The sequence below is a fragment of the Pomacea canaliculata genome, linkage group LG7 (genome assembly GCF_003073045.1).
Source record: "Pomacea canaliculata isolate SZHN2017 linkage group LG7, ASM307304v1, whole genome shotgun sequence".
Taxonomy (NCBI): domain Eukaryota; kingdom Metazoa; phylum Mollusca; class Gastropoda; order Architaenioglossa; family Ampullariidae; genus Pomacea; species Pomacea canaliculata.
Genome location: NC_037596.1, coordinates 25,068,088 through 25,096,069, shown reverse-complemented (window position 1 = coordinate 25,096,069; position 27,982 = coordinate 25,068,088). Strand labels below are relative to the sequence as shown.

The following is a 27,982-nucleotide window of genomic DNA, read 5'->3' as shown; positions in this document are numbered from 1 at the left end:
ATAAAAAGTGCGCTAAATGTCTCTTAATACACAACCAAACACATCAGGAAAGTGCTCTACAGATTTCATAATGTTTAATCGTCTATGGCTAGCGTATGTTACTATTACTTATAATGAGTACTGATATACGCTGCGGAAACGTAATGTATAACAAAATGTGTGCAAACGGTATATTTCATGAAAGAGTGAACATTCAAAAGCAGCAAGTTTTTGAATCACCATTCTGTCCCCTCGCGCCGATTTGTTAAATGTGATGTTAACGATCTCCGGGAGTGAAGTTAGGCGAGGGGAGACAAGTTTTCGAGGTACGTGATTGACCAATCGTAATCAACGATTTAGCCAGGCTACGTTTCTCGGTACACGGACGTTTCGCCGACGGACGTTTCACCGCCGGACGTTTCGGAGTCGGACGTTTTGCCGACCGGCGTTTCTCCGCTGGACGTTTCGGCGCGGGGCACTTCATTTCGGCATTTCACGCGGGACCTTTAGCCGAAGTCAAGTGTGTGACGCCCCTTAGCTCACACATTTCTCTCGCCATTGTATCAATGTATCAGTGAACTCTCTCTCACTATCCCTCCTCATGTGAACCGTTAGCTCACACATTTCTCTCGCCATTGTATCAAAGTTTTTTCTCAAAGGTGTTGCGCATAATCTGTGACAATCAAAGTGAACTGTCTGTGAAGTCTGTGTGTAAAATTTCTTTGAAATAAAGAATTATTGTGTAATCTAGTAGTTACTTTCATTCTTTGAGAAGTAAGTAAGCTCTCTCTCTCTCTCTGACATAATGCGGCGAAACGTCCGGCGGCGAAACGTCCGTCGGCAAGACGTCCGCACACGACGTTTCTCACCTTTACACCTGTCTGCTTGAGGTAAAGGCATATCACCTTCTTTTCGTCTGTAATCTTGATTTGTTTTCCTAGTTCTCTTTTTGTTAAATACGTACCTTAAAGACCAACCTGAACTGTTTGCGTTTGTGTGTGTGCAGATATCAGTAGATATTGGCGATCTAAACCTAACCTGTAAATTTTATCCTCCAAAACTCATCCGTTAATTAATTATCGGCTACAATTCGCACCTGCGATCAACAAGCACCATTGACAGTGTACTACGTCACGTTGGTACACCATTCACAACATTTACTGCAGTCAACACCAGTCAGAGAGAGAATGAGCAGCCGTTGGGATTATTCGGACTCTGACAGTCTGCATTTCTCGTGGGTCTGAAATACTTTTAACGTCCCAATAGTCCAAACTGTCGCTCATTCTCTCTCTCTCTCTGATTCATGTTGACGGCTTGCAGTGTTGTGAAATGGTCACTAGCGTGACGTAGTACACTGTTAGCGTGACGTAATACACCGTTACCGGCGCTTGTTGATCGATGGTGCGAGTCGCGTACTTTGCTAGCAGATAATTAATTAATGGATTGGTTTTGGAGGCTGAAATTTACTGGTTAGCTTTTTATCGCCTATATCTATTGATACCTGCAAACAAATAAACAAACAAACAAACAAACAAACAAACAAACAAACAATAAAAACAAAAACAGAAAAAGTTTGGTCTTTAAATCAGCTAGTCGGTATAGTAAAACTGAGGGATCTAATTTGTACAATAAAATGGATTTTTTTTTGACGTGCTTGTATGTGTATGTAGTAAACTTCTAAATTTAAGGATAGGTTACTTTCGTTTTGTAGTTTGCAGTTTTAAATTCTTTGCTTGACAACGAGTGAACTTTTACCTACACCCTCGTAACATGTAGATGTAAAGTTAACAAAGCCTAACATGTCCTGTATATTGCTGAGGTTAAGGCAGCTGAAAACAGTTCTTTCTTTACATTACAGCAGCAAGCAAAATTACTGCATCTAATATCTGGTAAGCATAATGGAGGAATAAGGTAATTTATTTGCTGTAAACTGTTGTTAAGGGTATTTAATAGCAGTAAAAAGCACTAAGAACAGCTAATTAGGTTTCTACTGTAGGTTAAGACATATTTATTCATAACACGTTAGTATGTAGATAAATCTATCAATGTGTGTGAGTGAGATTGAGAGTTTCTGAGTGAGTTGCATTTTCTAGGTAATTAGTTATTGATAAAAGTAATAATGAAATAGGACAAAAATATTCAGTTCATAGGTCAGACAGAATTTTAGAAGTTTGCCTATTAAGCTTATATATATATAAATGAAAAAATAAGAAAAAGACAACTTTCTGTCAAAGGATGTAGTGAAATGTGATAGGTCATGTACTAATTGGTGTATGAATAGTGTCACGTGTCTGACGTCTTATGTGCGTCATTTGTTCCACGTCAATTGACCCAGAAAATGATGTCATATTAGAAAGAAACGCAGTTGCTCTTTTATGGCCAAGTGATCGGGAAAACACAACAGTCTTCGTCCGCCATTTTCTGAATGACTGCCTCAGTGACATTCCTCTGAACTTGTGCTTCTTTCATTTGATTCACCTACAAATCTCTTCATCCTCATCTGCGGGGGCTCGTCCAGCGTTGTGTGTGTAATACGTCGTGAGTATGTAAGGTAAGTGTACGTTCATCTGTTGCCGGACAATGTTGCGAGACCCGGAGACCCGAGCCAGTCACTATAATAAATAATTCAACATGAATTCAACCCGTGGACTATGAAGACCATTATGTACACATCCCCCTACCAGCGTTAAACATGCAAATGAACGCGTGGACGACAAAGATAGAAGGAAGGGAAATATTACGATACATCGTAGTGTAATTTGACACATTTACTCTAAGCGGTCACATGATCAAACTTGGTGTATATCGGAATAAAATGGTAAACACGCATATGTCATACAACAAATGTTTGCATTCTAATTCTGCCTTTCTTCAAATTTATTTTCTGGATTTCGTTTTTGATTTTTAACTAAATTACTAAGTATATCGTAGAGGCAGAGAAAACTTGAAGACTGCAGTAGAATTTAAAAAAATGATAAAATATCGGAATATTTCGTTTATGAGAGAATGATATACAAGTGAATGCACAGCCTAAAGCGCTGAGTATCCACTGTAAGTCTGTTGTCAGGTCTAATTGCCGATTTGGGACGAGCGCATCTCTGACAGTGTGACTTGGGAACAGTCTGTGCAATATGATCTGATTAGGATGTAGGGACGAGCGGAAGAGCCACAGATTAAACAAATAAAGTCATCTGGTTCTTCAAGTCATAACTGCTTTAAAAAAATATTGAGTGCTTGAACGAAAGATGTGCCTCACTTATGGTTTTTGCAATATCTGACCCACACAGAGATGTGAATAAGTAGATTGTTAATTAAATTAGTGACAACAATTTAAAAATCAGAAAAAATGTTTTTTTTTAATCTGTTCATCTCCATCCCGTGCTACAAGTAAAGCCATCGAGAGACTCATGCACCCTTAGCGTCTCAGTTGCACAGAAAAGCAGCTTGCGCACTATAAATATACAAAAATATACGCAGATATTTTTAAACAGTATTAACCATAAAATTTTAATAATTAATCAAGTCATTTAATTATAAGATGGTATAAATGTGGAGGATGTAAACATGTCAGTCACATGACAGAGGTCCCAGTGGTTTCAATGTCTTGATAGATGCCATCAATGTGATGTTTCCGTAATGTTATGGCTGAAGGGCAATCAGAGAGGTGATGTTGGTCAGAGGCTAAAGCTCACCGGAAGCTGGCTGCACGAGCCACTTGTGTGACTCAAACCCTAGAGACGTGTATGTCATGTTGTGGTACATAATAACATGACTTGCTTGTGTCAGACATTGTGTGAACTCTTGGTTCATTTTCAAGTTCGTTGCAGTTGATGTTCATCACTTCAGCCTACCAGGATGAGGCATTTAGGATTCTGCATCCGTGTACACGTGTTGATGGTGTGTAAAACTGTGTGCTCGTGAGTGAATAGGTTAAATTTAGTGAAGAATTGTAATTCACTGCAACAGAATGCTTCCTGGAAAAGTTAAGCTCACACTTTTTGTTTTGTGGATGTCTGCTTCCTTCGGTAAGTGGCTTAAAAGCGAATCGTCTGCTGTGTGATTTGTTTTCATTTAATTAGCATTTACAAATTGTCAAATCACATATTTGATACACGCTAAAATGCAAAATATGTTTACAAACGCTTTCAAAGTCAATACACATTAGCAGAAGAGATATGCAATATGTCTTGTTCAATGTAATAAATAAATAATTTGAGGTCTCGTCAGTTGATTATCATTTATGAAAATACTACAGTGTTGTGACAGTTCAAGGTAAACAGTGCAGGACCATTAGCTTTTATGGGCGCTACTCATTAACACTCGACAAATGATTTGTTTGTAGGTAAAGCGCTGTCCAATAGCTGCTCCTATGTGACTGATTCCAAAAAGTGGTTTTTGACTGGTGTCTGCACAGTCACTACTATATACAAGAAAGGGGGTTGGTGCCAGATGAAGGCGTCATTTAAGGTAAAATGGAATTGATGCTTCGCTAAACGTGTAAAAAATTAATAATGAGAAAAAAATCCCACACACATTCACGAAAAACACACACACACATAATCTTTTTGTTTTAATTTTATTGAGCTATCATTAAATCTCTCCCTCCTTGTTCGTATCCCTCGATCTCTAAAGCGAATGAGTGTTAAAAGATATGTGCGCTCGTAGGAAAGAGATGAGATAATATTTAAGGTGTCAAGGGGTTCATTACCAATCAACTGAGCTGCTGTGTGATACTAATGACTTAAAACCTACAATGCGAGAAATTATTTGTAATCCTTTAAATATATAAAGTAATGAAGAAAAAGGAAGCTAAATCTTATATAGACAGCGTACTGTCAATTTAGTGAGCAATGGTCACACAAAATAACCAAAGATTAAGCATGTAAAGACACATTTGTCTGATCCTATATCACTTGTACACTTATCTATCCTTCCGTTTATCTCCTCTCATGTAACACAGGCTTACATGCACGTGCATCAACAGATTAATATCAATAATTTATAGTCATTCACTTATGTACAATCCGAGTGCGTTAGAACGGGTAGCCGAGTCCATCCAATGTTTTGGACAATTTAATCAAGTCACTTAGTTTATGGACAAGTAAAATATGCTCTAATCTTTAAAATAAGAATATTTCTGATACTACATTGCATCGCCTTTGATAATAGATCTTATTCTGGTGAAGCTAAGCTAAGCGTAACGCAAAAAATAAATCGTAAAAATTAAATGAGGTTATTCAGCAGCTATGCCTGACACACACACACACACAAACCCAACAAACTAATCGTTGTGAGAAGCAATTGACTTACACTTGTGGCTTACACAAAGACAATTTTTGGCATTATGGAATTAATGACAAGGCATGCTGGTTTAAAAAAAAAGGAACTAATTATTCATGTCTTTTGCTGCAAAAGCAGATTAGAAAGAGTAACTTAAGTTTGCGTTTCTTTCCTCCACAGCCTCATGAAGAGGTCTTTGGAAATTTAACTTCAGTCGAATTATCAAACTCTGGAGCCTATTTTTGGAACTGCTCGGCAAGACTGGAATTAACTTCATTAAATGGATTGCACAATTACGAAGTGAGATTCGCTGCAGTCGTTCCCAACTGGCGACCTGCCTTTACAGTGAGAATCGGTGAGTTTCACCGTCTACAAAAGAGTGCATACTTGAGATATATTATCTTTGGAATTAAGTTAGGCTTTAGATATATATGCATTTCCAACGACAGTATTAATTATAGTATTTAATCAAGCTCCAAAACATATTTGTTTAAAGGTAACATTCAAATTTTAATTTAATTTTATCGCCATGAAAGCAGCTACATTATCTTGATAAAGAGAAGTGACCCTTACATATCAGCTTCACATAGTTATGCAGGTATGTGAAATTTTGTGCTGTAGCTGACCCAGGGCAGCCGATCCTGAAAAACTGTCCAGAGCACGTAACAGAAGGAGAGAGCGTGACGTGCGAGTGTTCATCAGAGCGTGACGGCGAGCCCCGCCCTATCTTCTCATGGCCTGGACACACAGACTCGTCATTACTACGTCTGTACGACGTTACAGACAATGACACGTATTCATGCGAGATGTACTGGGGCAAGCAGACGAGGACTGTCAGCTATAGTTTACTAGTAACACGTGAGTTAACTTGCATTTTCTTGTGGCGGTAATTATGATGCGAGACTATCTCATGTTCCCAGGGCAATTTGGGAACTCACGGAAAAACATCTTGTTTTCGTTATTTCAATACCATACCCAAACATTGCTGATCACATCTTTGCTATCGATTTGTAGCTACAGATTTCTGGTATATTAAAACATTTGTTGGGTCTGGACACCTCTTTATAACCGCGGAAACAAGACCTTTGTCCTATCCTTCCCCACTGTACCCAAGGGCAACGTCTTACCACACTTCTAACAAAGGTCTCTGACGATGTTTAGGTTATCAACCTCATAGGCAGGTTTTTTTCTAAGAACTGCATATGATTGTGATGAGTTTCACATAAGTAGCTATCGTTTAGTTAGGCTAATACTGAACACTGTTATGATGCTAAAATGTTTACATAGTTTTGAATTATTAAAACGTTATCTTTTCGTATGTTACAGCCGGCAAGAATGCATCCACATCTTCGGCCCAGATCGTTGGTGTTGTAGTGGCTGCTGTATTATTAATCATTATAGTCACTACAATTGTCGTGATTTTCATAATTAGGAAGAAAAGTAAGTGTTTTCTTACCATCAAATATTTAACAAAACATTTTTTTGTTTCTCATTCATAATCTCTTTTTCTTGTGCAGACATCAAGTAAATATTTATTATGCTAATCATCTTATTATAATTGTTAACGTTTGCTCTCATCAGCTTCCCACCCCTTACATCTCTTACAGCTCTCTGCTGTTCCTCCTACTACTTATGTAACTATCACTGTTTCCACCATCACCACCAAAAATCACCTCATGACCTTTACATATTCATCTACAAGCGTCCCACTTTCTCCGACAAAATCTCGTTACTGTATCCTTCCGCCTTATTCGGTGTTTTTAAACAGTACTTTTATTTATAGAATGAGTCACAGGCTGAGTGTTCCTATAACTGACTCTGGCACAGCCTGATGTTGCTTCTTCCCTCAAAACAGGAAGTGGAGGGGGAGAATAGCATTAAAGGGATACTCAAGGCTTGTGATAAGGCTCTGGCGACGGTCAAACGTTTCAAAAATATATTTAGTTACAATTACAGATCACGAGAGCGATACACGAGAAATAAATGATTCGTTTGTCACTTAAGTACCACGTATTAGCACTATGTCGGTTGCCGATATTTACAAAAATTGAAAAAATCCAATGAAGTCGACGCTATGTCCTTCCGCCGAGTAACCGCGATGCCTTTCCGAGATGGTCAAGCAGACAAGTCTGGGTGTGACGTCAGTCAGAGGCGTACAGGAAGTGTAGGTCATTGCGAAGATTTGACGTCATCAGTGGTGTCTCGTGAGTTAATTTAGGTTTTAAAGTGAACTTTTCAAAGTTTTACATGATTTATATCTACGTTAATCACTAGGTTTCTATTTACAGGAGATGCATGGGCAAGAATTTCATCCACAAAATCCAGGCTTAGTGAGGTTGTACTCAGTGAAAACCTCTTTTACGGCGACTTCGAGGTCGACAGCGGGAGAGAAGTTAATGAAGACTCTTCCATGCAGGGCGGAAAATCACTAGAACCTGATGTGTACTCAGCTGTGGAAAACGACGGCAGAAGACTAACAATGTCGTCTGATCTGTATGCAAATGTGGAGATGAATGCAGGTAGACAAACAACACAGGTGGAGCTGTATGCAGCTGTCGAGAAGGACAAAGACAGACAAGTAGGTCAGCATGACCTATATGCAGCTGTAGTGAAGTCAAAGGGCAAGCAAAAAGCCAAGGCAAACAAGTCAAGATCTGCTGGTGCGAAACAGGATTTCACCAACAAGGGAGATAAGAATGCCGCCGTTGACAAGGGAGCTAACCCTGAAATTCAAGGGGAAGAAACGTACGCCCAGGTGATAAAACCGGCTAAATAGTGGATATCATCATCAAAACAAAAACTATAATGACCCAGTATGTAATCGATATAGTTTAAAATGTATCCTCTAAGTGAGAATCCAAAACAACATGGACACGAGTCGACTTGTGAATGAACAAACAATGAACATAATTATGTAAGGAGTGGATACAATCACTCAGTGAATAAAACACGAAAGGTTGTTTCAGTTTGGCTCAGATCAAAAATGTGGTCATGGCTGTAGCACTTCAAAGTCACAATTAGCAATGATTTGAAGAAAATTGTAAACTATTTTTTAATTGGAATGTGTGCAGATTAGTAAATGCAGGACAGCAACAATAAGTGAAATCACTTGTGTGTAGACAAGCTAATCGTTCTTTTCGTCGTCTTGTGTTCCAAGTGTCCATCTTATTTAAGGCACCATCTTTTAATTTTAGTCTCATTTAAAGTGCTACCGTCAACATTTTCTCTCATCATTTTTTCATGTATTATTTATTGTTATACTTTTGCGCTTTCATAAAATAGAACGACAATTTGAATAGACAGATGTTAAATAAATATCACTTATTTACGAAAGATTGTGAAATACTTTATTGCTTCAGTCAATGATAATATACATGTGAATTGTTCTGAGTTTGAAAGCAGCTAGAAAAGAATAAGGCTTGGAAGATAGAGAAAAGAGCAAGACTCAGACAGAAAGAGCTGAAACAAAATTAAAAAAGGAAAACATAAGCCGAAGAAATAAAGATGAAGGAATGGAATGTGTCTAAAATCAAGCTGTTTGTCACAAAGAATATAGAACAAAAGATATATGAATAAATAAGGTTGTTAGAAAATGTTTTGTATAGTTCAGTTCTCAGAAAGCAACAAACACAGTAATGCACAGATCGGAAGGAAGACTGCATGAGATTAAAATGTTGTTCATCACTGATGCAGGCTCTTCAACCGTTAAATGTCGACTTCCGCTGACGGGATGTGTGTAGTTGAAGTTCAAACAGAGAAACAAGAATAAGCTGTGCAACAGCACATCTGCCTGGACGTAAAGCTCGAGACACACCCACATATACCATAGATACATGAACACGCATACGAACGTCCCACACACATATGCCTGCACATGCATTAATACAGATACAATGCATCCATATATATATGCACATACACTCTCACAGAGACATGCAATAAAATAATATACAAATACATACACATGTATGTGTGGCACGCTAACCGCAGAACTATTTTTCGTTCTATGGAGAGGATGATGTCACAAGGTTAGAGTTGCACTCACTCACTCACTCTCAAGATTTATTATCTGTTGTACTCATTCATTTGAGATGTGATATTTTCTTAAGTCATTACTTAACAACATAAAAATCAATCTCGTAGACATCTTAAAACCTATCGAAAGTTTCACAAGGGAAATTAAGGGACTAAAATATACGGACTCTTCAAAAACTTGTGGCTACGAGGTGAAGTATGCTTACTTTTTATCTTCTAGTCCGATGGTTGCCTTATTTGTATGTAGGACATCTCACATGATGTTTTTAAAGTAAAAACACTATTATCTAAATAAAAAATATCTCAGAACCTGCTGGATGGTGTTGCACACTTGTTTACCATGCATACTTTTACTTAAAAAAGCAACGAGGCTCGTGCCCGTATTTGCTGTAATATTTTATTAATACAGGCTCTTGAAAAGTCAACTGAAATGTTCCGATCTCGCCGGGCTTGACCCTTATCAGTTCCGGACAGGCTCAGACATTCTGTGAGTCATGAGATACTGCAACACTGCCACAATCAGAGAAGAGACTGTTGACAACAACACTACAAAGAGACAACAACGCTACAAATAGACAACAAAACTACAAAGAGACAACAACACTACATAGAGACAGCAACACTACAAAGAGATAGCAACACTACAAAGAAGCAACAACACTACAAAGAGATAGCAACACTATAAAGAGACAACAACACTACAAAGAACTCCCTAAAGACATTTTTCTTATTTCATCCAGAATTAGCGGTGCAAGAAAACAATGTTCTATTGAATGTGAATTCGTATGTCTTGAAAGTAAAAAAGGACAATACTAATAAGAAAGACATTTTACATTATAATATAAAGAAACTATTTTCTTGCCAAAAATATTTTTTCCAAGAACAGCTTCTCTTCGTGGAGTAACCATTCTTTACAAATAGATTTCAAACTTTATTACCGTGTAATAATTATTTTATTTAACATTTTAAACAAAAGATTCGAAAATAATCTCCTTTCACATTACAATCAACTTGCAGAACAATGAGCGCCGTTCAGTTTATGTGAGAGAAGTTTAGGCAGTTTGAACGAAAACTGTAAAGAAGACTACATCCTAAGGATAATAATGGTATTAAACAGCTTTAAAAATAACTGAACGCTTTTAAATCAGTTAGAAAGTAAGCAACATCACCATTCAAGCCATGACCAATTCACTAAATTCACCATAAAATGTAACATGTCCATACTTAGAAATTAAAATATCAGAAAATATTTTTTGGTAACAGACGGAACTAATGTAGGTTGATTACGAGATTAAATATAAAGAGGTGAAGTGCATGTGTACTTTTATTACTTAAAGTAAGATTACAAATTATTGATATTGCATTCGGACAAGTTCAGACACATTTATAAACAAAACATTTATAAATTAACGTAATTAACTTTTTTCCCTAAGTGACTGTCTATAAAGAGCTTGAATAAACTAATATAAAATAATGGTTCGCTGTTAGCTGGAATAAGTCTGCAAGATAAGTGTCTCTTTGATATAGTTGATGTCAATGTAACACACAGGCACAAAAAAAACTGAAGCAGAAACAGAAATACACACACATTTCCTCACTCTCAGAGATAATATGTTGCATATTATACTTCTGTTGATGAAATAAAGAATAAAATTAGTTAAAATATATGAGCAAATTTAGGGATTTTTCTTAAAATGGCAACTTTTACCAAAACTAGTTAGAAATAACGAGAGATGATAGGTCATGAGATTAGAATAAAAAATGTCAAGTCGAAGAGCAGGACAGGAAAGTGTGTGCACGAATGACTTCCATGACTCACCACCGTGTCACGTGCTGTTAAGAATCCTTACCAGGAAGTCTTGGTCATACCAGAGGTGTCTTTAAAAGACATTGTTGCTTTCATATAATGCGAGCAGTTCCACAAGAGACCTGGCAAAATCATTCTGTATTTGGTAAATCCAAACACGATAATGTTTTAGCGATTCATGCTTAGAAAATGTATTTTGGGAGAACGACACTTTTTGTTATTTTGATTGCACCATTGGGTAAGTTGTTTTTTTCTAAATCATGATTGCATTTTGATGATTGTTTAGAACATACCATAGTCTGTACTTATAGGCTTGGAAATGGATAGCCGAGAGGTTAATGAGTGTCTAAACATATAAATTACCGAGAAGTAGCTATTGCTTATACACCATCTCTGCCCAAACTCTTGACCTCCCACAGCCACCCGATGTCCCTGGCATCCTTATGTCCACTAAAGCTCAGGACAGCTCACGTATGTCAGTACCAGTAGTGAGAGGGTTGGGAAGTAGAAACCTTCAAATGTGTTTAGATTTTCCTTTTTTAGACTGACATGTGTTAATTTAGTATAGTTACTTGCAATAAACTACTCCTTGACATAAAGAACCAATGTACTGGAAGTTTATTTTGTGTTGGAGATGAATATATGTGTAGGATGTGTGTACGGGAGGGAAAGGGGATGCATTCTTGTAAAACATAACATTTCCGTGCTTTTATATTTCCGTATTTCAAAAATCATTGGCTTTTTGATGAAAGTAAATTTATTAGGTTGATACTTAGATTCCCAAGCTGGGCTCGATAATGTTTGTACTAAGTAAATTAATTCGTAAAATCACAAATGATCTTCAATTCTGACTGTATTTTGCTTAATTAATTTTATAAATTCACATTGTCTTGGCCTTAATTAAAAAATAATTTCTTTTTTTATTAAAGGTCTTTGTCTGACGTGCTCGAAAACGACTAACACGAGAGAATGGTCTCTGTCCGTGTTCTGCTGGGACATGTCCGTACAATCACCTAACAAGTGTCAGTGGGATGTGGTTAATACAAAGGTAACACACGTAAAGACGTAGGAAACACACACACACACACACACATATACACACATACACTTATTTATTATTTCACTTATAGAATATTTTTTTAAAAATTGATACTGGCATTGTGTCGGATATTTTTTAAGACGTAGGTGACACGACACTGCTTCGAACACAAAACCTTTAAAATTCTGATACAGATGAAGATACATTTACTGTAGGCAGAAATTAGACTCTTTAAGTGACAGTGCGAATTGAATAAGTGTAAAGCAAAACAATATAAAGGACTGAAGCGTTCATCGATATATATATATAAGGAGAGTTTGAAAGAAAGAGAGAGAGAAAAAGAAAGAAAGAGAGACAAACAATCACCAACTACTACGAGCATTGAAACTACATGTCATCATGTCGTAATCCACCCAGAGATGAAGGAAAGAGATAAAAATGGAAATCCTGGAGAGAATCTTATCTTAGTTTTCTACTGTCTAAATAGAATATAACAAAGTAATTAATTTTAAATCAAAGGTAAAGACAGTTGCTAAATGTTACACTTGTTAAACTTTTCTTCTTTTCACAGACAGTTAGTCGTGTAGAAGCGCCTAGAACGCTGCCATCTCCTGATAAGTTTTTTAACTGTTCTATAATATTTCGGCTTCCGTCGTTAGTCGGAGATTACATCTATCGCATCGAACTTGCTGTTAACAACTGGACAAATGCCTTTCCTTTAAAAATTGGTGAGTTCCACCAGGGTTACATCCAGGAAACTGGTGAGGCGTTATCTAAAAAAAAAAAAATAATAATCAAAGAATTTAAGTGTACGAATAAAGTAATAATGAACATGTTTAATTACTTGTTAAAGAAAAACGATTGCAATTTTGCACGAGTGTGATACACTATTTCAACATGTACATTTATAGTATCTCTTTTTATATCATACATATATATATATATATATTATTGCTAGTACTAGCACTATCTTGAATTGCACTAGGTTTGTTGATTCTCGCTTTGCCGATGATTGTCGTGTAAAAGAATGATTTTAGTAGTTAATAAAATGTTGTTTTAAAACAGTATTCTCAATATACTTTTTTTTGAAAAGTAAACATTCATTATTATGTATTTCTTCGCACTTATGCACAGCCTTTAATTAAACACTCTCTGCTGCAGAAGACCCAGGGAAGCCAACCGTGAAAAATTGTAAGCATGAAGTTTATAAAGGGAATGACGTTGAATGCGTGTGTTCAACCGAGCGTGAAGGAAGCCCTCCCCCAGCTATCTCATGGCGTGGAAAGACAACCTCACCCACTTTACGTCTACGTGACGTCAGAGAAAGCAGTACATACACATGTGAGATGGTCTGGGGCAAGCAAACGAAAACTGTCTCCTACAGTCTCATAATGATTTTTGACCTCCATGTCAGGACAACCCTTAAGCCGCTTATCTCCTCTGGAAAAGTTACCTCTCTTGATTGTGAGTTGTTTTGGCGACTTCTTCAGACTTTACTAACCCATCACTATAAGTCCTTAGCTTAATGAGCTTTTAAGTAGTTAATAGTGCTAGTTACCATCATGTCCGAGCATATTAAGCACGTAAAAACAATAAGCACTAAATGTAAAAATATAATTTTTAGACAACTTCTGAAGTGTCTCATTTACTTAATTTTAAAAACAAATTATAAATTAACTATGATGTTTACTCAAGATAACGTTGTTGATGTTATCGTGTTATCACAATGACAATGATGATGCTTCTGGTTGTGGAATAGTCAGTGGCAAGTAGAAGCAAATTTTCCCCTTTCCCCCCCATCAAAAACTGTCTAGCACCTTCCTAAGCCACTGTTTTTCATGTGTTTGTGAAAAGTACTGAATAAGGTGAAACTCAAAGATATTGTGTTTGCACACACGCAGACACAGACAGACAGACAGACAGACAGACAGACAGACAGACAGACAGACAGACAGACAGACAGACAGACAGACAGACAGACAGACAGACAGACAGACAGACAGACAGACAGACAGACAGACAGACAGACAGACAGACAGACAGACCTTACCGCATGACAGAAAGACAGACAAGGAAAGGAGGGAAAATCTAAAAACAAGAAAGAATTGACAAAGGTAGGGTCTTAACACCTCACTCCCCGGCACACATAATGTAAGAGACCACCATTATCTTTACTTAGAAAGTCTTGATTCGAGTCTTCGGAGTTAAGGATCATTTTTTCATCGGAATAAAACTCGTGTGGATGACCTTTCGGAAAATTTTTTACACATGCTATAATAACTACACGGGGCAACCGATCTATCAAATTTGCGTTTCATACTTTTTTCCTGCGACCAAGAAACACAGGTAAGATGATTATGAGTTTTATCTTTTTATCTGCATATCTGGAGTATGTGCTTGCATGAAGAATGAAAGAAACATCTAAAGTGTGAGTCTGATGTGGTTCAGGCATAAGTATTTGAGTGTGAAAATGGGTTGATACAATAATAACTACATTACGATTGGATAATGATTGTCATAATTAATTTTTATCATTTCTTATATATGTAAATGCGTAATTTTTATTTCATAAGAATTATCATTTGACATATTTCGAGATTATCATCATCATTTTTTTTACATGTCTATATATTTCTGTGTACAAACGTAAAAATGTGATAACATCACAATAACTGTTTCATGTAAAATTTATGGTGGTTATGAAAATTTAATATGATTTTTTATGTTTGTGAAATGTTTTATTCAACAAATTTAACACTAGGGTAAAGACTATGATGATATAACAATTTAGAAAGTGCGAGACCAGGAGTATGCAGGTATCTGCGTATCTCAGCTATACAGATTCAGGTACCTGATTACGAAATGTTTCATTATATTTGACATTAGCTGCTACAGGAAACATTGAAAAGAAGCAGGTTTTCCAGTCACTGTTCTAACCGTTAGGAGGAGACAAGTATTCGGGGTATGCAATATTACAATCGTAATCAAGGAATCGGTTACTTTTGTCACTGCAACACCTGTCTAGCTCAGTTAAAGACACAGGGCTTTCTGAGTTTTAGTCTCTACTTTTGTGTTCCTGTATTTTTCTTGAACTAATAATTTTAATCAATTAACTGATGCTAATTTTTAATGCATAAATATGCAAAGAAGGCGAAATTTGTTGATAAGGAGACAATAAATATCACAATAGTCCTCTCAAATGTTCTCTTGACGTAGTGAATCGAGAGGTAAGAAAAGACTTGATTGTTATGAATACCCTTCTTGATGGAAATATAAAAGTTTGTCCATAAAAAATTATCTACTCCTACACTATAAATAGTATAACTTTGCTTATCAAGAAGCTAATGGTATTTGTGATTGTAAAGATAAATACACCTTTTAATAAAAGTTTTAAAGGTTCTTTTCCAGGAAAATCTTGTAATACCTTGCTGGACCAATAATGCAAGTGATTAAAAATCAGGTGTGTCTATTCTGTCCCGTAGTCCATACAGAACAATATGGAGATATCGGTAGATACAGGCAATATAAACCTAACTTGTAAACTTCAGCCATTCGAGTTGTTCTTTAAGCTGTGGGTTCTACAATACAATTTCAATAGTGATTCGGAAACAGTCTGCGGACTAGTAGATATGGCCAGGATTTAAGAACAACCGGAAAAAAACACTGATCGAAACATTGATATCCCACTGTTCTGAAACCTCATCTAAATTGTTCAACTTTTAAAAGTTATATCTTTTTCTCTTTCTAAAATATAAAAAATATAGCGTTTTCACAGCTAACATGAATGAAAAGTTAGATATTACAAGTGCAAATGAAACATGCATGTATCAATCAAAATAGTTCTGCAGTTGATCATAAAATGATTGTTGTGATTAATGAAAATATTGTGGTAAATGTTTGACAGAAATTCTCACACATTTCATGAATCAGCAATGAACAAAAATCCAGAGAATACTTTTAAGAAAATACTACACTCCTTATACAATGAAATATATCACTAAATCTTTTATTTTATATTTTCCCGCTCCCCCGTCTGACTCATCGAATGTACAAAAGGCAGAATAATACTAGGATACACTAACATATTTTTAATGTTAGGCATGGGACACAATTATACACTCTTGCACAAACATGAGCAGACATTTCTGAAAAAGCAACAATCATTAATTCTAATTAATTAACACTGGTCAAGCAAGAGAAGTGATGGGAGATACGCGGCGGATGACTGCAGGCTAGTCATTCGACAGAGATTCAAGTGTTTTTTCCTTTGTGTTGACAAATACGTGTAATGTGATATTTCCGCAATATCAGCGAGAGATAACAGAGGGAACGCTGTTCAATAAGTCATTTTGACCAGGAAGATAAATTCACGAACCCCTGGGTAGACTCAAAGCCTGGTTTGTGCTTCACAAAGACACAATTCAGTTGTTTAAGGCATCGTGAAAGTGTTCTTTTATTTTCCCGCTTTCAGCTTTTGTGTTCAATTGCTGCCAAGTAACTCACACTAACAAAATGAATTCAAGAAATATAATGCTGCGCCTTTTTATTACATGGACTTTCATGACTCCGTTCTGTAAGTAATATAGTTAATTATTACAATTTGTTATAAAATTAATGGCAAAAATTATGTAAACTTAAGCGCCTTAAGACTGGTATGAACGTTTATTCTACTAAAATTTTTAATGAAAAAAAGCTTTAGAAGGTATGAAATAAAAATGCATTTGATAAAATATGAAACTAATCCGGGTACTAGTTAGGTAATAAATAATTGGAAAATGCTGGACATGCGTTTATCTGACAAAATAAACAGATATAGATCAATATTTTAACTCCTTGCTTTCTCATTTTTATGTTTTTAAAACAGGTTTCTGAGTTTAATACTTTATATATTCAATTTGCCTGATGATACGGTCTAAAATCTTTATTGATATCATCTAAAAATTGAAATGTTTGATTGTATAACATTGATTAATTTAGCCTTATTGCTTATACTTATCTTAAAATTTCAAAATTAAGTTTGTTAGGAAAAAATTAAGAAAATATATGATATATGATTCTAACAGAAAATAATGTAAGATAGAAACAGTTTGGTAGGATACCATTTTAACATTTAAAGCAGAAAGCAGTGATTGCATAACGTACTTACAAACACTATTTTTTTTCAGTTTTAGTCAAGGATTCCACAAGTAGCAAGTAACACAGAAATAACAGTCATAGCATAGGAGGATCCCCCTTAAAATGAATAAACCTTGTCTTGACTTTTACTTTCATTTTCCTTTGTTTAATTTATAATATAATATTTATGAAAGTATATATTTTTCAGAATCATTTTGAAAGTGGAGAATAGACAGTAACGTTTCACAAGAAACTATGATAACCATATATAATAGAAATTAGTACGTGAAGTTTAAAAGTGTGTCCTTCAAATTAAAAGAGATAATTTCATATCTGGTCAGTTAATATCAACAGAAATAAAACATTCTCACGTCTTATTAAATGCTACAGTATGAACAATGAGAGATGAGGCTTGTATAAACATTTCTTACTTCTATATCACGGCAATTGGTTTGTTTAAAGGTAAAGGATGGTCTCCGAACTGCTCGTATGCGACTAATTCAACAACATGGGTCCTGACCGGTGTCTGTACAGTGGTTAGTGAACATAAAAGTGGTGGGTGCCAAATGAAGGCATCATCATACAACGTACGTTTGAATTGTTGTTTGAAGCTCAGTGGCAATGAGAAAAAAATTCCTCACCAGGAATTAAAAAGAACTAAAGTGACTTTGTATTTCTTTGTTTTCGCTACCACTTTTTTCGAAGCTTCTACCTCTCTTGTGTGTGTATATATATGTACTCATGAAATAAAGAAAGAGAGAGAAAGTATGCTTCAAAAGTCTAGCCCTGATGAATGTGACCACCATGCTGGAGAATGTATGTCCCATGGAATAAATAGAAAGCAATAAATTGATAGATTCAGTCACAATATCAAGTTAAAGTGGCATGACGTCTCAAACTGAAATTTCGCTTTCTTAAAATAAAACTAATTTATAAAGTACTTTGAGTACTAAGAAAGTACTATACTATCGTTGATGTAAAGCAACGGTACATCTAAAGAAATTAGTCAACGTCTGTTGGATGAAGCAAAATTCAACTTGTGCTCTGTTTATTCGTTTTCTTCCCACAGCCCCGGGAGATTACAGACGGCAGACTTATTCACAAAACAGAGGAAAAACGATATTATTTCTGTATGGCAGAAATGGAACTACCTCCTACTAATGGATCGTACTTATATGAAGTCCAGTTCAGGTGGAGCCATAACCACTGGCTTCCCGCCTTTACAGTGATAATTGGTTAGTTTCATTGTTAAACACAGTACAGCCCTTACGACTAAACGTTTTTTTTTTTTTTCATGTCTAACATCAAAGAAAAAAATGTGTTTCAGGTTAGGAAAAAAAAAAAAACAGAGATAAGCGACTTCTTGTGTCTTGTGTCTAAAGCTTTAAACAGAAACTGATCATTAAGAGGTTTAGTAACATATTTTGAATTTGTTCTCTATGATTTACATAAGAAAATCCATGAGACAAGACAAAAAAAAAGTATCATTGATAAAGTACTTTAGCACTAAATTGTCGTCTTTTAATTTTAATTTAAACCTTAGAAAAACATTTAAAAGATATAGCTTTGCTTATTATATCCTTTGTTAAAGTAGATAGCAGACACATGATATTTTCTGCTGCAGAAGACCCAGGGCAGCCGATCCTGCAAAACTGTTCAGAGGACGTGACAGAAGGAGAGAACGTGAGTTGCGAGTGTTCATCAGAGCGTGACGGCGAGCCCCAGTCCTTTTATGGCCAGGACACACCGACTCATCCATTTTACAGTTATATGACGTCAGAATCAACAGGACATACATGTGCGAGATGATCTGGGGCAAAGAAAACAGAACGGTCTCTTACAGCTTACAAATTATGAGTGAGTAATATGTCGTGCAATCATAAGAGAGGTTAACATCTTCATTTTTCTGGTACACTAGAGAAAACATCGATTAGCTATCACTTAGTGATACATTTTTGCGCTGAAATATTCACGTAGTTTACAATCATTTCTAAACAAAAATATTATCCTTTCGTCTGTGACAGCCGACAACCATGGCTCGAATACTTCCACCACATATGTGGTCCTGGTCATTGGCGTGGTAGTGGCTTATATAGTGTCATCATTGTCACCACAGTCGTTGTGACTGTCATCATTCGGAGGAAAAGTACGTGCTCAGATATTTATAATTGTAGGACTCCTGTTGTTGAGCAGACATGTACAAATAGTTTTAATTCTACTGATCATTTAAATACATATATTTATTTATATTGTAACCGTCAGCTTACCGCATAATAATAATAACTTGTTATTCATATAGGGCCTAATGATACTCAGGGAAGAGCATGCTCTCAGAGCATCTCTGCTACTAACCCACTTTTTTACAAAAGATCCACTTCTTTTTTCCAAAACCACTTTCCAGCGTTTTTCTACTTTAGTCGTCGTTTTAAAAATATTGTTGTATTATAGTATTATTTGTAAAGGGCTCTGTTTTCCTGCTGATAATACAGACAAAACATTACACTTGTTTTACCTTTCAAAACTATTTTAATGGAAATAGAGGTAGAAAAACAGCTCCACAGCTAACTGGAAAAATTTGTTAAAACACATTTGAATTACTTTTATATATCCTCGTAGCCTTGTATGTGTAACGAGTGTCGAACATTTGTGTCATGTGTAAGTGTTAATGAAATATTATTCATCCACCTATCTTAAGATCAGTTAGTATAACTTATTTATCCCTATTTACTTATCTGATTTCTTCGTTTCCTTGTTATTTTAAACAGTTGTAAATAAATAGTGAACATTTCGCTTACTCATGGACTCTTTCATAAATCTTATTCATTCACGTGCGTTCCTACTAGCGATTAGTAAAGGGGGACAATCCATGTCTCTCGAGACAGACAAGGGCTATAACCCTTATTCCTAACATTACCTCATCGATTAATGATTAATTATTCGTTTATTCATAAGATAGTTAATCAGTATTTCGTATTTCCGTTCATTTCTGAAATTTTTTAATCATTTTCTTCGTTAGCTCGAAATGTTGAAACATCATGTGGGGAGTGGAAAAGATTACTCGTTTGACATATTCAAGCTTTTAACTGTCCATGTGGGACTATGATTTCGCTGTATTTTTATATTTATTAATAAGTACACAGAATAAAACATCACGAAGACACTCTGACGACAAAAACAATTCCTGGTTTTGTTCCTTTTCAGGTTTTATATATGTGAACAACATCTTTCTATCGTATCTCTCTATTTGCAGATGTACGGACAAGCACTTCATCAAACCTCAGGCTTGATTGGGTTGAACTCATTGAAAACAGTTGTTATGGTGACTTCAATTAGAGAGTTTTTACTTATTTTTATCCTATTTACTGCTTTGAATACTATGAGTTCAAAATAAGATGCTGACTTGAAAAGTTAAAGTTGTGTAATTTATCAAAACTAAATTTATGCGCCAAATAGAGGACACTCCTAGGAAGCAAATTATACAATTTTCAGTAGAATAAAGCATAAAAAAACCACTGTTGTTTTTGTGTTTATTTTCTTCAAAAGTGGCTGCCTATCAAGTCTCTGGAAATAGGCAAGTAAATGTCTTCTTTCTTAATATCTCCTACTGACTTTACTTGTTTCGCTTCTCTCTGGCGTTTTTTTCTCTTACGTTAATAATAATAATAATAATAATAATAATCATCATCATCATCATCAATCATCAATCATCATCAATCATCAATCATCATCATCATCATCATCATCAGCAGCAGCAGCAGCAGCAGCATCAGCAGCAGCAGCATCAGCAGCATCATCATCATCATCATCATTAACACCACCATAAAACATAAAACACAGTAAGTGAGGGACCCAGGACCTTGTGATTCATATCTCTAAAACCGGAAACTAATAGAAAAGAAAAATTACTTCATGCATTTTGGGAAAATTTAGACACATACAAAATGACTCGATAGAAATCTTCGAAACATTTCAAAATTAGAACTTATGAAACAACAAATTAGCCAGTGACGATAGGTTCTGCGTATTTATTAATATTCAGAATATGCTTGCTTAAAAACACGGGTTCCGGAAGATTTCACCGATATTCGTGTGCGCAACTCGCAAGCATCCGACTTGAAGGCGGTAAACAGTCTGTTTGTCTTGAGATTAAAAAAGCCGTAAAATCCAAAGGAGATTGAAAATGAGATTGCAGTCAAGTTTCAATAATCATGAAAACTTCGTAGGAGTCCTTTACAGTTAATCTTTTCCTGTTATTCCGTTTCAAAATGTTGAATCTGAACGAAATAATTTGAAAGCATCTCGAGATCCGTGGAAACACACAATATGCAGTTTAATACAAGCGTCCTGGTCATCTAAAAAAATTATTTTAAGCTAATAGTTTACAGAAACAGGACCTCCACTAAAGCAACGACAAAATGAATAGAAAAGAATAAAAAAGAAACTACTACCCACCACCTTCACCATCCCTGAGTTCCTGTGTTCCTACGCAAAAGGCGCGGAAGCGGACACAAAGAGACTTACAGTTCGAGAAATCAGCTCAGTATATCTCAGTATATTTTGAAGTTCATTGACGCACATACTTGCATGTTCCAGTGACACCGCCTTCATTTTTTTGGAAAGCAGAGGATGTCGGCGTGACACGCGGAAACTGAGTCACGTGGTCACATGACCTAACGTAGACGAAGTAATCCGCCAGACGAAAAAGTCCGCCGACACAACTGTTATCTCTACACCAGTCACACAGGAAACTCTCGGTACAAACAGCTTGAGGACCTGAGGCGTGTGACGTGCTTGTGTTGCTGTGACAAACATCTGGCTCGTAACGGACGCCAATTCAAATATTTCTTATTTTCCTCTTAAATGGGCATATTTCCATGAAGGCTGGCGACGAGCATAATAGAAATACTTCGTTTTATGTGGTTGCATCTTAGCGACGTTTGCTAACAGAATGCTTCCTGTGAGAACACTACTTGTTTTAATTTTTTTCGCTTCAATGGGTGAGTTGGAAGTTTTACTAATCTCTCAAGAATTTTTTTATTTAATTTGTATATACAATATTGTTTTGAAACAGGTTGTGAAATACTTTTACAAATAAATTTGTAAAAGTTTGGTACAAATAAGTGTACTATAACTATAAGCGTTCTATCAACTGAAAAAAAAAAACTATTGAAAGATAAACTGCTCCATACTAATTATTCCAAAAAATATTTCGTTCTTGTAAAATAACACATTTTCATACTTGGCATGTACAATTTTAGAGAAAAGTAAGAACAATGAATCACTAAAGGAGGTTGAACATTGGGTGAAGCACAACAAAGCCAGGTGAATGTGTTCTTATTAAATAAATGCTTTAAGTATATAATGCATTCTAATCGTAGGAGTTTTTAGCCAGAGCCTGTACATGACGTAATACGTGTTAATAATTAAATAAATGAATATTTAAATGTCATATTCTCAGATATTAAATTACTTTTGAAAGGTATGTCAAAGGAATGCACACACACGACTAATACAACAGAATGGTCTGTGTCCGCGAACTGTGTGAACAAGTTTGTACGATCACCTGACAAGTGTCAGTGGGATGTGATTTACAAGACGGTAAGACAAGACACACACACACATGTAAGACCTGTTCACAGAGTCGGCTGTCGGATAATTTCTCTTTATACTCCACTTTCTTTCCACTCCATCATCTCTCTACTGGATAGGCGAGATCATCTCCAGGTAGAATCACTTGTGTAAGTATTCATGCAACCAGCCACCAGCCAAATGTCCAACCGATCGGCCAACCAGCCACCTATACCACACTCACATACAAACACACATAAAGTAATAAATGATAAAGAATGAAATAAAAGTTCTTGTTATTCTGATTTGAGGTTTGTTTTAGCTTGAAGCTATTCATCGCACTCATTTCTCACAAATACCATTCATATAGACAAACGTACCCCAACATGAACCTGTTAATTAACTATTATTTAAAAAACCTCTCTACACTAAAATGTTATGTTAAAAATTAGTCCTAAAATGATACTGAGTCAAGCAATGGATAAAGCATGTAAATAGCGAGAAAGCTAAATTATCCTGACGAGAAACTACTACAGACCTTGTGAGAATGCAAACGTGATCATAACAGCAATGTGTGGTTATAAGAGATTGTGAAAATAAATTTAAAATAAAAAAGCTATTTTAAAAAAAATTCAAGAATTAGATTTGCTTTGGTCAAATGTTATTTCTGTTTTAAATTTTATTTTTTGCTACAGGTAAATCTTCGTATAGAGTCTCCCGTAACATCACCTTCGTCTCGGCAGTTTTTCTTCTGTTCTGGAACATTTGGGCTGCCATTGAAAGCTGGAGAGTACAGCTACCACATCTTACGAGCTGTAAACGACTGGCAACCCGCCTTCAACTTTCGAATTGGTGAGTGACATCAAAAGTAGCACACCAATATTAGATTCCTTTCTCGACACTGAATAATGAGCTGAACTTCGACAGGTATTTGTAGTAACGAGCACAGTGAATTATTTCTCCTTCTCCTTCATTGATGTTTATGTTTATCTCTGCTTGGTAGTAAATTGTTGAGTCATATAACGTAATCACACACATTTAACTCGTGTGTAATAGATTTATGACAAGAGTACGGTAAATTATAAAATGGTTGTTATTGCAGTGAACATATTGTTAAGGGTCACAACATTCTTTTCTGACATCTCCTGAATTTAGCGATTTTTCAATTGATCTTTTTATTTAATTTTCTTTTTCTAAACAAAATTTCATTTTTCAATATGCACAAATATGCATGTTTCTGATATTCTCTGGTGTAGACGATCCAGGGGAACCAATCTTGAAAAATTGTCCACTTAAGGTTCGTGAAGGGGACAACGTGACCTGCACATGTTCTACACAACATGAAGGTAGCCCCCCGCCAGTCATAAGGTGGACAGGACATACACCTTCTCCCACTCTACACCTGTATGGGGTTACACGTGAACACAACACATCCACGTGTGAGATCATCTGGGGCAACCAAACAAAAACTGTTTCCTACAATATCCTAGTCAGAAGTGAGTTACCTGTCTCCTACCACATCCTACAAGCCGTTTTCGTTTTCTTGCCAGAAGAGCAAGTTACATTTTCCTTCAGAATTCCAATGGTGACATTTCTTTTCCTTCGCGACCTTTAGTGCTAGGGAAATCCCCTCTAAGCAAGATTAAACCTAATGGAATAACCATGAAAAAGGGTTAGCAAAATGTATCATCCTACATCTTTACACATCTGCATGCCTCCTATGACAGTTTCAATGTATTGCAGCATCAGTAATATCAAATAATGACTAATATTGAATTCGTAAATGGGATAGGTTTATTTAACCTGAAAATGTTCTGTAGGTCCAACTGGTTTCATAATTAAATAAGAATTCTTTTCTGTCTTTTTTTGATAACTAGTATATCTTAATTGTGGTCAACAGTAACATAGTCAGCATTCACAAAATCCATACTCATAGATACTAACAACAAAATTGTTATCATCAACACCACTACTATTGTCATCATTATTAACAACACTATCTCTACTGTCGTGTTCTCTCTTTTTATCATCACCATTAGCATCGACTTGTCCTTAGATTACTAAAACCGATCATCTTAATCACCATCATTGCGTTTTCTCGCACGGATTAGTTCAGAAAAACGTGGGTGAAGATACCAGACCTCATAACCTATTTAAAACAGATAAAAAAGTAAACACTAAAAAGATAAACTATCATTTAGAGAAAGATAAAATTTCACAGAAATGTTTCTTTCTCAAAACTTACATTTATAAATTGTATCCTATAAGAAGCATACATTTAAAAGACCTTAGAAGTAAATAATGGCCTTAGAAATGAATTGTTACAAAAGCTATCGTTGTTTTTTTTTAAGCTATTGAGAACAAGGAAAATATTACATCATCACTGTCGTTCAAGATCTTGGGAGCTGTTGCGGTTGCTGTGATGATCATTATTTTAGTTACCGCAATCATCGTGATTTTTGTCATTCGTAGGAAAAGTAAGTATTTTTCTCAAGTCTGATAAAACAACTATCATGTGGTCTTTTGGACTAATGACTTTAAACTGCAGGGTTACATCACTTGGTTACATCATAATAATTGTAATAATATTAATGATAATATTATAAAACGCACATAAGAATATTGCAATTGCACCTGTCTTCTATCCATCAATATCATTATGCACGACCAGCATCTCGTGAACGCCCTTTCACAGCACTACTTTTCAGAACAACTTTATAAATCGCAAAACTTTCGCTAATGTAGTTTTTAAGCATCGCATTATAAAATATAAATAAACATTCTTGGTTTGTTGATTTAGAAGTTTTAACAGAAAGAAAAAAGTAAAAGGTAGCTAATATCTAGGAGCATTTGAAAAATGATTAAATTATTATTTTTTATTGTGCATCCACCTTCCTATATTTATATGTGTATACATTTACTGATAGAACCACATACATTATTTTTGTTTTATTTTATACGTTTCGTGATCTTAATAGTTTTCCTAGTATCTAATGCCAATGCAAAATGATAATATGATCTATGCCAATCAATCTCATTTATCTGTTAATATTGATAGGTTTCTATTTTCTAGATGTACTTGTAATTGGATTCCAATTTGTCTCTGTGTAATTAAAGATTATATGCATATATCTGCTTGCAGGAATTATATCGCACAGCATTCCATCATATTCTGAGGACAATATTGACGAACTCATTGTAAACAGTTACTACGGCGGTTCACAGGTTAACGGTAGAGACGAATTCGAGATGGTGGAGGAGGATTATGCAGAAGTTTCAGACTCAGAAAGACACGAAGGAGGAACAACAGAGTTTTCCCTTTGTGCAAACGCAGAGACAAATGAAAAGAGACAAACTGAAAACATTATCCTGTATTCAAACATGGAGACAAAGGAGGGGATAGAAACACCACAGGTTGACCTGTGTATTGCTGTCGATGAGAACAAAGAGAAGCAACAAGTGAAACCAGAGCTGGACGCTTTGTTAGGAGAGCATCACTATAAGGGAGACAATTCTAGATCACTTAACGGGAATGATTTCGCATGCGAGGAAGAGACGTATGCTGTCATCGACGAAGACTCTGACCCTGACAGTCACACTTAAACATGAACAACTATATCAAATTTACATATCAACATCAATATAAAAATACTTGTTTGAGCCATTCTTTACAATTGTTATTTATTTTTTTAAGCTTGAGCTTCCAAACATTTGCCGATTAGTTTTTCGCAGTGATCAATTAAAATAATTAACACCAGTAATTCTTTAATATTATGAAGCATGTGGATATTAAAAATGCTCTTTACTATTATACTCGGAAATTAACATAAGACAGAGATAATCTAAATTCACTTGTATTTTGTTGGCAAAGGGGTCCTCTTCAAAAATAAAAATGTGATTTGAAGAGAAATGTTGTGCCGCTAAAGAAAAGGATCAAAACAAAAATTCTGAAGGAAAAATATTTCCTAAACATTCGAGCAACTTTACGACTGTACGACTAAGACATTACTGAAATACATTACATGGCAACAATATGGCTTTAGAGTATTGAGCTGTCTGTTGTCGATGACCGCACTTGAAATTAGTTTCCGGTTTTCGCTGGATGTGACGACAGCTTGACTGAATAAAATAATTTTAAATGGCCCGCAATTGATGTAACAAATATCAAAAGTTTACTTGGAGGAAAACAAATTACTTATCACTAGTTTAAACATACACACACACACACTCAAACACACTTATACACATATGCTTGGATATACACTGATTTTTCTTCATATATATATACAAATAAACCAAAAGCTAATATGTAAACTAATCTCTGATTCGTCTGTATATATCAGAGTTAATTTTTATATCCCCTAGTGTTAGCTTGTAATTCTTCTGAACAAAAGGAGTATTTCTCTTTTAAGTAGAATCCGAAAAACCATCAAGCTTGTGTGCTTGCCACATGGGTTACGTGCAAGTGATGGCGTCTATGACAGATATACATAAGAAAAACTTGATACATAGGAAAGGTTGATCAAACTGCTTCTAGGTTACACTATTTGATTTAAAGAAAGTCAAGAAGCACACTGAAATAATGCATTTATTTAAAATCACAGACGCAGACATGCTAAGCACAATGTATATGGGACTACACATCAAAGCATTTAACAGTTAATGGTGAAGCTACATACATTATGTGTCGACGAGTAGTGTGTACAAACAATCAACATCTCAGTGTTGGCCGATTTCCTGAGGATTTAAGTGAGAATTTCCCATGTGGCTGTAAGCAGCTCGTAGTGCATCCGGATTGGAGTTGGTGAGCTGTCTGTGCGCCATAACATAAAAAAAGAGAAAGAAACATTAAATGAGATTTAAATCAGGTTTTGCGGTTTTTACAGTTACAAAACTTTGAGCAAAGTTTATACAATTCATATTTCCTATTATTCCGTTTTGTAAAACTAAAGAATCAAATCTCGTTAAGCATTCAACACAAATTATAAAGAGTTTTTATACCGTGCTTAAATTAAGTGCAAGAACAAAAGTCAAAATTGTTTACTGAAATTTTTCAAGCGCTTATTACAAGTACACTACTCTTCTATATCATAGTTGGAGACAGCACGAAAATAATGTTTAAGATTCACCTCGAAGAGTCGAATAGGAAGCTGTGAGTG

General features: G+C 35.5%; 3 protein-coding genes and 2 long non-coding RNA genes across 10 annotated transcripts in view; 4 read left to right on the top strand and 1 right to left on the bottom strand.

The window, feature by feature from the left end:
• LOC112568675 overlaps positions 1-27,982 on the top strand; it is a 104,860-nt gene that overhangs the window by 2,805 nt on the left and 74,073 nt on the right. Inside the window, exons 5-7 of one of the 3 annotated variants that reach the window (XM_025246095.1) lie at positions 12,031-12,149; positions 12,712-12,868; positions 13,305-14,073. The exons of 1 other annotated variant lie outside the window; for it this stretch is intronic. In XM_025246095.1, coding sequence (XP_025101880.1) covers positions 12,031-12,149; positions 12,712-12,868; positions 13,305-13,666 — 638 coding nt within the window. In that variant the 3' untranslated portion in view covers positions 13,667-14,073. Of the gene's footprint in view, positions 1-12,030; positions 12,150-12,711; positions 12,869-13,301; positions 14,074-27,982 lie in introns of those variants that run through there. One more of the 3 variants, XM_025246094.1, reaches the window with a different exon arrangement.
• Positions 746-8,852, top strand: LOC112568678. Of its 4 annotated transcripts, none has more exons than XM_025246103.1 (7): positions 746-869; positions 1,838-3,876; positions 4,322-4,446; positions 5,440-5,614; positions 5,881-6,117; positions 6,586-6,699; positions 7,548-8,852. In XM_025246103.1, exons 2-7 carry the CDS (start codon positions 3,810-3,812, stop codon positions 8,033-8,035), a joined length of 1,206 nt encoding a protein of 401 aa, XP_025101888.1. In that variant the 5' UTR covers positions 746-869; positions 1,838-3,809; the 3' UTR covers positions 8,036-8,852. The 4 variants fall into 4 exon arrangements, with proteins under 4 accessions (XP_025101888.1, XP_025101889.1, XP_025101891.1 ...); XM_025246104.1 differs by lacking the exon at positions 746-869 and having other exon boundaries at positions 1,069-2,530; positions 3,797-3,876; XM_025246105.1 differs by lacking the exon at positions 746-869 and having other exon boundaries at positions 1,854-1,868; positions 2,333-3,876.
• On the bottom strand, positions 12,783-27,858 carry LOC112568686. The gene is made up of 3 exons (XR_003100146.1): positions 27,503-27,858; positions 22,885-23,052; positions 12,783-12,913 (listed from the first exon to the last, which is right to left on the bottom strand). It is a non-coding gene; the product is annotated as an uncharacterized LOC112568686 (long non-coding RNA).
• On the top strand, positions 14,162-20,768 carry LOC112568684. The gene is made up of 6 exons (XR_003100144.1): positions 14,162-16,713; positions 17,718-17,842; positions 18,325-18,490; positions 18,880-19,112; positions 19,280-19,401; positions 20,506-20,768. It is a non-coding gene; the product is annotated as an uncharacterized LOC112568684 (long non-coding RNA).
• LOC112568680 lies at positions 21,120-26,489 on the top strand. Its single transcript, XM_025246111.1, has 6 exons — positions 21,120-22,252; positions 22,735-22,853; positions 23,519-23,675; positions 24,080-24,319; positions 25,175-25,300; positions 25,966-26,489. The coding sequence occupies exons 1-6, from the start codon at positions 22,204-22,206 to the stop codon at positions 26,424-26,426; spliced, it is 1,152 nt and encodes a 383-aa protein (XP_025101896.1). The 5' UTR covers positions 21,120-22,203; the 3' UTR covers positions 26,427-26,489.

Coding starts and splice junctions, on each gene's coding strand:
- LOC112568678 (XM_025246103.1), top strand. CDS start 3,810: ATGTTCATCACTTCAGCCTACCAGGATGAGGCATTTAGGATTCTGCAT. Junction 3,877..4,321: donor TCCGTGTACACGTGTTGATG/GTGTGTAAAACT, acceptor ATTTGTTTGTAG/GTAAAGCGCTGTCCAATAGC. Junction 5,615..5,880: donor TGCCTTTACAGTGAGAATCG/GTGAGTTTCACC, acceptor TTTGTGCTGTAG/CTGACCCAGGGCAGCCGATC.
- LOC112568680 (XM_025246111.1), top strand. CDS start 22,204: ATGCTTCCTGTGAGAACACTACTTGTTTTAATTTTTTTCGCTTCAATG. Junction 23,676..24,079: donor CGCCTTCAACTTTCGAATTG/GTGAGTGACATC, acceptor TCTCTGGTGTAG/ACGATCCAGGGGAACCAATC. Junction 25,301..25,965: donor TTTTGTCATTCGTAGGAAAA/GTAAGTATTTTT, acceptor ATCTGCTTGCAG/GAATTATATCGCACAGCATT.